This window comes from Pleurodeles waltl, chromosome 5 (assembly GCF_031143425.1).
Source record: "Pleurodeles waltl isolate 20211129_DDA chromosome 5, aPleWal1.hap1.20221129, whole genome shotgun sequence".
NCBI lineage: Eukaryota > Metazoa > Chordata > Amphibia > Caudata > Salamandridae > Pleurodeles > Pleurodeles waltl.
The window spans coordinates 388,430,081-388,442,238 of NC_090444.1; the positions used below are offsets into that span (position 1 = coordinate 388,430,081).

Below are 12,158 nucleotides of genomic sequence, written 5' to 3' on the forward strand. Positions count from 1 at the left end.
CCTAAAAAGTTGCCAATTTCAGCTCTGCATTGTTTTTGCTGCTGTGCTCTGATTGGCCAGCCTGCAGCAGCTTCTGCCAGGCTGCCTTGATGAGGTGTGAAGTGGCCTGGCTTCACACAAAGGAATGTGCTTGGGGGAGAGAATCTCCCCTCAGCAGATGGTGAGGCAGGAAGAGGGAGGGCTGCCAAACTGGTCTTCAAAGGCAGAGAAGGACATCTGGAGCACCCAGCAACACCCCCACATCCTGCAACCCCAGACAGCTAGGTGCCCCCTTGATTAGATTAGGAGAGGGCAGGAGAGGGGTGTGTTTATGATTTTTAGCCACACCAGTGGGTGGGCTCAGCCAGATGTAACCTCCAAAAATCAGATTCAGCCATGTTGGATTTTTAGAGACTGTTGCCTTTTGGGATGGATTTTTGCCACACTTCTCAGGAAGTGGTCATCACAGGGGGACGACCCTGTACCTGATTGGAGAACCAGGGCCCCCCTGCTTTTCACCCAGGAGCAAGGATAAAACTGGCAGACCTGCCCCCACACCTCAGATCCCCACCAAATTTCAAGAAGAAGGAACTAAAGGAGAAGAAGGACTGCCCTGCTGGACCCCTGGCCTGCACCTGGAACCTGCACTCAGAAGGACTGCACCAGCTGCACACTTGGGCTTCACCACAAGAAGGACTTTGCCTGGCTTCAACTGGTTCAAGGAGGGACTCCCTGTTTGCTACAGGTGAAAAATTGCTATCCAGAGTCCCCTGCACCAACTCCTGAAAAAGTGACCAGCTGACCACTGTCCAGTGGCCAAAAAGGAGTTTGCGCCAGGTGCATTCTGGGAGTTGAAGTCCGCACCCCCCAAGGACCATCACAGAACTTCTGGACCCTTGGGGTGAGCTGTGGACCCCAAAAGAACCTTAAAAGAACATCTGGGTGAAGCCCCAGAAGTTTGGAGAAGATTTGAAAATTTTTGTAAAAAAGCTCCAGAGAGGGACCGACCCGCCGCGGAAATTCTAGCCGGCTTGCCTCAACCGCGACCCGGCCTGACTTCGTGGTTCGTCCCGGTAAAGAAAAACATCCGAAAAAGAGACTAAGTCCGAAGGCAAAAAGTTGACCGGGACCTCCCAGCCATCGTATCCGAGAAGGGCTCCACGGACGTCGGATCATTATCCAGGTTTACCCCGGTCGAAGGATTTTCATCTCGAAAAAACGACTAAGTCTGAAGGTAAAAGTCTCCACTGAGGAAACCCACATCGCGTATCCGGACAAGGGCTCCAGGTGGTCGGATTCAACTGGCAGGTTCGTCCCGGTGAAGAAAAACTTCAAAATAAAGACTAAGTCAGAAGGTAACTTTTTAACCGAGGCCTCCCGCGACTTGTAGCCGAGCAGGGCTCCATCGCGGTCGGCCTGAAACTTTGACTTTGCCCCGGTCCTGGTGCAACCAGATGACCCGATTGGCGCTTTTTGTTTCTAAGTGCTAGAAAAATAATAATTCTTTAAAAATTCATATCTCCGGTTCCCCTGAACCGATTTTAATCGTTTTTGTGTCATTTTAAAGATAAAAATATAAACTATTTTTATAAATTGGTTTTGGATTTTTAAACTGTTTCCTGTGTTTTATTTAATTACTGTTTTGTGATATTTGAATGCTTTACACACTGTCTCCTAAGTTAAGCCTTGACGCTCGTTGCCAAGCTACCAAGGGTTGAGCTGGGATTAATTTACTGAGACCTAACTGTACCTAGGTGGAGGTTAGTGGCTTGTTGCTAGGCGTAGGTACCTACCTGCCCTTACTAATAACCCATTTTCCAACACAGCATTAGAGCTGATTTCTGTCATGTTGTTGATTACCTAACATTATGTCATCCTCATTCACATGTTCACATGCACTCAGTGATCCTAGAGGTTTCGCTGCTAAGGGGAGTAGATATTTAGAGAATAATTTGCAACCTCAACAACACCCTCCAGAAGATGTTTGGAATCGTTTCATCCTTGTGTAAACACTGCACAGCAGGGGTAGCAAATTAATACTGATTTTTTTTTATGTGAAGCCAACGGGGACACTTTATTTTATTAAAAATGACTGTTTACTAACATTTTGTGTGACTGTGAATTTTGTATGTCTGTGAATCTGATTACAGGAGAAAAGTGGAACAAAACTGAGAAATTCAAAAGGTGAAATAAAATATTTCGGGAACCCAACAAACAAAACACAGAACATCAATAAAATGGCAATAATCACTTCAGGACCCAACTAGAAGCGACAGAAGCTCCTGCTGATACCAAGACTAAAACTTGACTTTAAAAGAAATCAATGGTATCTCAAAGCTCTATGGGAGCCTAGCAATGGATATTCAGATAGATGGAAGAAACCAAGATGGGATAGGAAACCAAGATGGGATGCCTCAGCAGAATTCACCGGCAGTATGTCAAAGATGAAACTGTCCAGCACTTGAGGGTTTGGAATGCCTTGATGGCGTGCAATCAGTCTTTCAAGTAAATAATGACGACGTAGTTGATGCTGGCTTCTAGAACGTTGGAGAATGTTGAATCAGCTCACACACAACCACAGTTTCTTTTTTATTATCAATACGGTAGGGCCACATGCACGATTGCAACATTCTGTGAGTTCCTAATTGCAACTTTTTGAGAATTACAATTAGGGACTCACAAAATGCAATGTACAACAGCATCTCAGACAGTGTTGGCAATTCCCTAATGGGTCGCAAAGGACCTGCCTCATCAATATTCATGAGACAGGTCGCAATTTGTGACCCATTGGGAATGGCCTGTATTCACAGGGATGGTGGCCTCCTGGGGTCAGCAGACCGCAATGTCTATGATTGCTTTTTGAATAAAGCAATCTTTTTAAATGCAGCACGTTTTCCTTAAAGGAAAACAGGATGCATTTCAAAATTAAAAATTAAAAGTGTTCTTTTCATTTTTTGAGAGCAGACAGTGGTCTGTGGAACCACGGCCTGCTATTAAATATGTTGTAGCAACATTCACAAAGGTGAAGGAGTCCCTTGGGGAACCATTCCCATTTGCAAATTGGTTACCACCTACTTCAAGGAGTCTGTAAAGTATGACTGTTTTGCAACCACATTCTGGTCGCAAAACATTCATACATGCCCGGCAAGTTGCTATTAGGAAGGGACGCCCTTAAAAGGCACCTTCCTAATACCGAATTGCAAACCTTATTTGTAAGACGTAATAGTTTACCGACTCACAAAATAGGGTTGGTACATGTAAAAAAGCTTTTCAGCAGTCTCAAATTGCCCAATTCACTCTTTGCATCTGCTAAAAACTTTCGTGCATGTAGCCCGTAGTGTCAGTCACTCTGTTATTGCTGTTTTGTACACACTTCAGGCACCCAAAAGGTCCAATTAATTGATGGGGCCGCATTGGACCCAAGTGCAGTAGTTTGATCCTGCCGAAATGTTGCAAAATAATGGAACTTCGAGGCAAGTAACCTTAGGCCTCTTGCGTATGCACCACCCTTAACAGCTGCCACCTTTATGGTAGTTAAAGTTGTGGTTACATATATATATTCTCCTAAACAGCACACTCATATACTATAAAAATGACTCACAGTGGGAATACTTGCAACCAGTGTGCTTACTCTTAACACACTATAATATGTATGCCTTTCTAAATTTTGATCATCAAGAAGGAATGTCTGCACGAGAAACCCTAGTTTTAGGAATGGCCTTATACAGGGGGCATGGTAAGGATTTAAAGGGGTGTGATCATTGGAGGCAGATCAAGAGTCAGAGGAGTGGCTTAGTCCCAGAGGTGACATGGTCACAGTACACTTTCTGGCTTGATAAATTATATGGTATCTTGGGCCGGTATCATAAACCAAAACATGAATATTCTGATACTTATGCCCGGAGCCTGGCTATTCAGCACAGCAATATCAGCAAGGTTAGTCTGTGATTACGTAGGATTACTTATGTAGAGTGCTTCTTTCATATGATTATCTGTAATTTAGTTTAATTTCCCACGAACGACTCACCCACGGTAAAACATTATCTGGAAAATCAAGCAATTGAATTAATTGCGGCGTCATTTAACTGTAGAGAAATCATCTTCTTGCAAGGAAAGGTATGCTCGGCTAATGTAATATTTGTTTAGATACGAATGAATACACATGCTCAAAATCATGCGCTTTTACGCCTGCAGATTAAATTCACATTAGAAATATTTCTTTGGGTGTTCAATGCAATTTGTTTTTGTTGACGATTGACACCTTGCCTACACCAGTGTCTAATCACTGTGGAAACTGCATTTACGAGTCAAACAGATGATGAAGAATCTTTTTTAAATAAATTGACAGTTTAGGTCTTTATAATTTTTATGGGGTATATTACCTTTGCAATTTCTTCCTGGAATGCCAGTAGGTTCAGGTAGGAGATGTTGACCATATCAGGACCATAGACCACAGTAACCATGCGGCTCTCGAGGCGACCTCCGAAGTTTCCTACTTCCAGTTGTTCTCGGACTTTTGGATCCTATAATAAATAAAAAAAACAATCACGCTGATTGGATTGATATAAAGATTGTGGGATGCAAGGTCATTTCAAAATAACTGCACCCTACAACAACAACGTCAAACGTAAATTTACTGTGTTATGGCAGCTAAGCTGTACTTATCTATTTTGAAGGCCCAAAGGCCATGTATTGCCAAACAGACGGGTTTGTAAACTGAAAAATAGTGTTTTACTATGTACTAATCCCTTTGGAGGAGGCAGTAGTGTTTTACTGCCTCTTAAATGGGATTGCACATCGATACCGATTTGCATTTTCAAAGGGGCATGCTGTAGGCATCTTTTTCACATTGCAGATAGGTATGAGATATCTCCATGTTTGGGACCATAAACTTGTCACAAACCATTGAAGAATTACTGACTCCCATATTAGGGTGGTAACTCATTCAGAGCAGGCAGGAGGTCCCCTTTGTATACTTTCCCTTCAGTGAGTATAAAAAAATGATGGATGATAGGCAGTGCTCTAGGTCACCACTGTCAATTCTCAAACAAACTTTTAAGAAAATGTCAACATTTTCTTCGAACAGAGCCTTACTTCTTTTAAGGAATATGGAAGGCATTACAAAAAAAGTGTATTTAAAGTCAATCACAGACATGCTGGTATACTGACCTAAGCAGACCACATTCCTGTGATTGTGACTTGTCATATTGAGTTGCAATTTGAGGATTCCTTACTTTGCAAATCAACCTATTAGTACATAGTTTGGTTCACAAAATCAGATTCCATTCACAATTAGCAACTATTTTTTGAAAATGGAAATTTGTACATCAGGCTCTAAATTATGTGAATACAAACCATTACAGTGCAATCACATCACAAGTACAATCCCTGCTGGTATTTACTTTGAATTCAGAAAATGGTTGTGCACCCAAATAGTGGGGAAAGAAAGATTCACCTAAGAACAAATACATTCCATAATGCTGGCAATGGTTCTGCTTCATAAAGGTAATTTCACACTTTAGTGTAAGTTTATGATGTTTTGTTATTCACAAAGGAATTTTATGAGTAGTATCTTTAAGAGTGAGGAGTCTCCGTACTTGTGGTGGAGACTCCGCACATGTAAAGATAGACAGTCGTAAGATACTACAAGTAAAATTCCTTTCTGAATTGCAAAAAAATGTAAACTTACACTAATGTGTAAGTTTACCTTTGTGAATCAGGCCCTATGGCTTTATCATAAGTAAGTACAGACTTAGGGCCTAATTACGAATTTGGCAGATGGAATACTCCGTCACAAATGTGACAGACATCCCGCCCACCATTTTACAAGTACCAAAGGATATAATGGAACTTGTAATACGACGGACGGGATGTCCGTCACGTTTGTGATGGAGTATCCCACCTGCCAAGGTTGTAATCAAGCTCTTAGTATTCTGGACATCACATCTATGTACTGTGAAAATATATGTTTTTTAAGATACACAGGTGGTGCAATATTCTTGCCCGACATTGTGAAAAATTAAATAATGTGTTTTTTTAAACTAAACATAAAATAGTGGGGGCAGAAGGATTTGACCATCAGAAAAATAAATTCCATAATTTTGGCTATAGGCCTGAGTGACAAAGGTACCCTTACACTTTAGTGTAAGTTTATATTTTTTGCAATTGCTGTATAATTTTAATCCTTCACAGGAATCAATGCTATTTGAGCTGGATGAACCTTTGGACATAGTAACTGGTGTGGCAGAACCAAAAACAGAATTTCAAAAACGTCCAAACCAATTTAACACCAAGACCAAGCCGCCACAGGAGGAAAACTCCATTCAGAAATAAAGTTAACATTTATTACAAATACAAACTCAAAGTCATGTAGACAATGCACAAAAACAAGTTATAAAGGTATATAATCACCAAAGGTTGCCCAAGGCATCAAATAGATTGAGGTGAACTAACAGTAAGAATCTAAGGAGCCAAGAAGAATAATGCATATCATCAACAAGAATATCTGAGTTACAGAGATGATATGTTGCTCAGAGCTAACAATCATCAGTCAATACAAATTAGCAGAGGCAATAATCTTTGGCTGGGCACAGGCCCACCCTACAACTAACCAAATCAGGGAAATACATGTGTGGGGAGAAACACATACAAAAAAACATAAGAAGGGCAAACATTATTTGTAAAAGATAATCTTGGACAGCAGAACACTAACAGTTAGGCAAAGACAAGAAAAAAAGGAAACTGTCTGCATATCAAGAATCTTCGGAAGGGAAAGTAAGTAGGATTTCTAAGTCTCTAATGCAATGGCAGAGTGGGAGATTCCTCTCCAAGGGATACAGCATTCAGGGACTCTTCATCAGCAAAGCATCAGGATCAGCAAGCATCAGGGCAACATCTGGGGACCACAAGGGTCTGCAGAGAACTGCTTATAGTTTGAATGTCCATCAATATTTTCACATTCCGAAAACATTTTGATTTGTCAAAGATATCAGTTCATGTCATGTTGAAGTGGCATCATCCAGTAGTAATTGATCACTAGACTCTAAGTAGAAACAGTCTTTCCCAGGTCTGTCATGGGAACATCTTCCATCTGTGTGACTCCACTCATGTTTGAAACAATTGTATACAGTGCCAGTCCATGTTTCATGATATTCTTCTGTCAAGGACACTACGCTACATTCTCTCTATACTTATAATGATAAAGACTATTACCAACTGGCTAAGCTTCTCATGAGAACATAACCTAAAAGAAAGTTCACATTAGGAAATGAATCAGCTTTTCAAGCACAGTCACAAATTACAAGCTTTAGCAGGCCTCACTCATGCTAACACAAATGAATTGTGACAATGCATTTTATTAATATGCTTTAGTAAAACACATGTAATATGCAAACTTATAAATTCAGCATTAATAATAATTCATTAGTATGAGTAGTAACTTTAATTTCAAATGAGATAGCTTTGTTACTGCATTTCACTAGGTACAAAAGAGAATTACACTTCTCTCACTTTTGCACATATTTTTAAACTCATTCATTATTTTCTAATCATTAGAAATTCAATATCACTTCTATATGCACTGCTAGTCTAGAGTCTAAATTACATTATAACATCAATTGTATCCCTCTATCATGTGATTAATTTCAAATGCCACCTAGGTCGAACTCTGAAATACAAGCAAGTGCACAATTAAATTGAGTGTCAGTGCAGTTTTCTACTTTTAGACATTAAACTTAAATTAATAGAAAAAACATAAACTGTCATATTCTGATGACCTTCCTGCCACGAGAGGCTCTACTAAACATTAGACTACATCAAAATTCAAAAAGGAATTTTATGAGTAGTATCTTTATGAGTATCTGTACTCATGGTGGAAACTCAGCACATGTAAAGATAGACTGTCGTTAGATGCTATTCGTGAAATTCCTTTGTAAACTGCAAAAAATTGGAAACTAACACTAATGTGTAAGTTTTCCTTTGTGAATCAGGCCCTAAGGCTTTATCATAAGTAGGTATAGACATAGTATTCTGGATATCACATCTATGTAGTGTGACAATATATGCAGATGGTAGAATTTGTTTGTCGGGAAATGGGAAAAATGCAATAATGTGCTAGTAAAACTGAAGATAAAATAGTACAATATTACTCAGTGTAGCAGTGTTTTAAAGAATAGCATGTGTGACTAGATATTCTCATACACGTAGAACACTTAAAAAATATGCTTGATGGGTTTTGAAGTCTTGTTTTGGCTTACAATGTTTTCTAAAAGGTTGTCAGAAGTCTGCATTCAAGGGGAGTTTAGCTTCCAAAATGAAACATAAAAATACACATTACTGTGCCATTCATGGCACTGAAATCGAACTTTAGCGGGACGACAATTACATGGAAGAAAACCTGCTATTATTGCTACATTGTGGGCTCCAGATGATGGGCTGCGAAGAAAGACTTGCCATTAGAAAATAATCATAGAAGTCAGTCAGGTGCCTGCATTTACATACCATTTGTACTCTGCTTGTGCCTTTAGTGGGATTAGGAAAATAATTGAGGTGACTGTCTCTCTTCTACATCATCATGGACAAATATTGAATGAGTAAACCCATCCAGTTAAACCTTTCTCCCTATCTTCTCTCGCTTCTTTTTTAAATATACTTTTGCAAGAACAATTGTTTTACGTCAAAGCCTCTCAATTAAAGTGCTAAACATTGATCAAACACTCAATAAATAAGCACTTGAAGCTGATGGAGAAATACATAAAATAAATTTATGAATGGAGAAGTCGACAAAATACATATTAATGACAAATTATACCAATTCTTATTTAGAGGGTGTCCAAGAGCTCAATTGTGATTTCATAGCACAATACTTATTAACATAATGGTTCAAAGCATGAGATATATCAAAGCTGTTAGAGCCCAGTTACATTAGGGAGCGCATGACGTTCATTGTGCACATATAGTCAAACAGACAATATAAAGTTTAGTTTAGAATCCTCCAAGCGAAGATTCCTTCTTGTTTCATAGTGGAAACACAGGTTATAATGTTCATTACACGTCAAAAGATGTGGCCCCTTGATGCCAGGTAGATACCACTCATCTAAACAATCATTCATCACTCACTCGCTTGCACTGTGATAGGAGAGCAGGCAAAGATGATAAGGTTCCTGCGTTGGCTGGCACTCCAAGCAAGAACGCCATTGTAACAAGATCCACATGCAACTAATGCTGCAGGTGCTGCACTCCCTTCCTGAGACCAGAAATTGTGACTTATTACCAATGAGCTTGGCAAGGAGTGACCTGGGCCTCCACCATGTCTATCGCAAAGAATGGGTGGCCCAATTACAGCTACCAGCAAGAACACCTATAATTCCACTTCCTGCATTGCACCTACGTGTGGCTACATTGCCGAAAATGTTGCAGAGGCAAAGCAATCTCTTTTTCTCACTTTACTGAGGAGAAATTGCAGAAGCTGTTTTTGATGTTGCAAAGTGCAGCAGATGACTGATGTAGCAGTGCGAAATCTTGGTAACCTTGGGTCTGAATAAAACTTAACTATCTCATTAAGTGGCAGTAATGGACATGACATAAAGCTAGCAGTTGGTGGCAAATGTTATAGCCAGAGTACAATCCTAGTACCTTTCTAGCTAGCAAAAGGGGAAAATGCATGGCATATTCTAAAAGCAGTAAAAAGCAGCACTCACCAACACTGAGGTGATGGTTAATGTTATGCTGGCAAAGCGAAGATCTTCATCACTTGTTGTGAAATGATGCAACAAGAGCAAAAACAGTTCAGGGTCAGGTCATTCACTACTGAAACTGGCACGGATCTGCTCTTAGCTGTAGCTATAGCACTATTGAGGACTTGCAACTCATCCACTTTGTATTGAGTGAATACAGAACTGGTCTTCACAGAATTTTTGTATAAGGAGACCTTTTTGGCCACTGCTATCCCAGAAATGCACCAACAAACTGTGAGGATCGTGATTTGACGTCACTACAGAAACGTTTCCAAGCTATGCAGCAAATTAAAATGAAGGAATGGGAGGCTATCTCATTTCAGACATCAAAGCTCTCACATTTGAGGTGAAGTTGATTTTGGTCACAAGACCCAAGGACAGTGATATTTGTTTACATGAAAATCTCCCACAAGCCCATCAATTGGAAACTTTATATAAGACCTACCATCAGTGTTTCAGTTCCTGACCTCAAAGGAGCACTGTGAATTTCCAAATTTGACCTCTTAGGAATATCCAACTATTGCAGCCACACCAAAATCACTACGACATCATCACCTACATCACACATTTCTGAGCACTGTCCAGAGCAGATATATGAATAACTGCCAATGGGAGAGATTATTTGAGTGCAAATTGGTGGCCAGTTTCAGCCAAAGTTTTCTGACTTTTGCTGCCTCTGAAAAGTATAATCACAGATGCCTATGGTCAATAATAAACAGATATTAAACATCAAAATGTTGGACAAATCCTCTACAGGCACTGTGCACAGCCTAGAGTTCTTTGTGAGTTCTTTGTCTCAGTTTTCTTACAAATACTTTAAATGCTGCCAAAGGTATTATCAAATCAAAGTTTTGTTCAACATTTTGGCCCAGTCCCCTTTAAGAGGTGCAAAAAACCTGGGGTCCCTGAAGTGGGGTTAACTAGTCATACCGACAGAAAACTTAAAATGTAAATTCCCAGGGAATTATGGCAGACTTTTTAAAGGGTGGCGAAACTATTGGAAAATGAACAATAATTCTTAACCCCTTAGCTGCTGGGCCTTTTCCCCCCCAGTGCTGAGCCCTTTTTTGGCTATTTGGGGTAGTTCGCGCTTAGGGCTCCATAACTTTTTGTCCACATAAGCTAACCACGCCAAATTTGCGTCCTTTTTTTCCAACATCCTAGGGATTCTAATGGTACCCAGAGTTTGTGGTTTACCCTGGAGGAGACCAAGAAAATAGCCAAAATACAGTGAAAATTTAGTTTTTTCCAAAAAAATGGGAAAAAAGGGCCGCCGAAGAAGGCTTGTGGTTTTTTCCCTGAAAATGCCATCAACAAAGGGTTTCTGGAGCTGAAATCACTATCTTCCCACCTTTCAGGAACGGGCAGACTTGAATCAGAAAACCACATTTTCCAACACAAATTTGGCATTTTACTGGGACATACCCCATTTTTACTATTTTTGGTGCTTTCAACCTCCTTCCAGTTAGTGACAGGAATGGGTGTGAAACCAATGCTGGATCCCGGACAGCTAAACATTTCTGAAAACTAGACAAAATTCTGAATTCATCAAGGGGTAATTTGTGTAGATCCTACAAGGTTTTCCTACAGAAAATAACAGCTGAAATAAAAAAATATTGAAATTGAGCTGAAAACAACAGCCATTTTTCCTTATGTTTTACTCTGTAACTTTTTCCTGCGATGTCAGATTTCTGAAAGCAATATACCGTTTTGTCTGCTGGACTCTTCTGGTTGCGGGGATATAAAGGGCTTATAGGTTCATTAAGAACCCTAGGTACCCAGAGCCAATAAATGAGGTGCACCCTGCAGTTGGTTTTCATTCTATACTGGGTATACAGCAATTCATTTGCTGAAATATGAGGAGTGAAAAAGAGGTATCAAGAAAACCTTTGCATTTCCAAAATGGGATCAAGATAAGGTTTTGAGGAGCAGTGGTTATTTGCACATCTTTGAATTCCGAGGTGCCCATACTAGCATGTGAATTGCAGGGCATTTCTCAAATAGACGTCTTTTTTACACACTCTCTTATATTTGGAAGGAAAAAATGTAGAGAAAGATAAGGGGCAATAACACTTGTTTTGCTATTCTATGTTCCCCCAAGTCTCCCGATAAAAATGATACCTCACTTGTGTGGGTAGGCCTAGCGCCCGCGACAGGAAATGCCCCAAAACACAACGTGGACACATCCCATTTTTTCACAAAATACAGAGCTGTTTTTTTGCAAAGTGCCTACCTGTAGATTATGGCCTCTAGCTCAGCTGGCACATAGGGAAACCTACCAAACCTGTACATTTTTGAAAACTAGAGACCTAGGGGAATCCAAGATGGGGTGACTCGCGGGGCTCTGACCAGGTTCTGTTACCCAGAATCCTTTGCAAACCTCAAAAAGTGGCTAAAAAAACAAGTTTTCCTCACATTTGGGTGACAGAAAGTTCTGGAATCTGA

General features: G+C 40.1%; 1 protein-coding gene across 2 annotated transcripts in view; it reads right to left on the minus strand.

Annotated features, from left to right (window-relative positions):
* PLCB1 (phospholipase C beta 1) overlaps nt 1–12,158 on the minus strand; it is a 2,042,221-nt gene that overhangs the window by 1,090,574 nt on the left and 939,489 nt on the right. For both annotated transcript variants that reach the window (XM_069234146.1, XM_069234145.1), the window contains exon 4: nt 4,362–4,502. In XM_069234146.1, the coding sequence (XP_069090247.1) occupies nt 4,362–4,502 (141 nt within the window). The remainder of the gene's footprint in view (nt 1–4,361; nt 4,503–12,158) is intronic.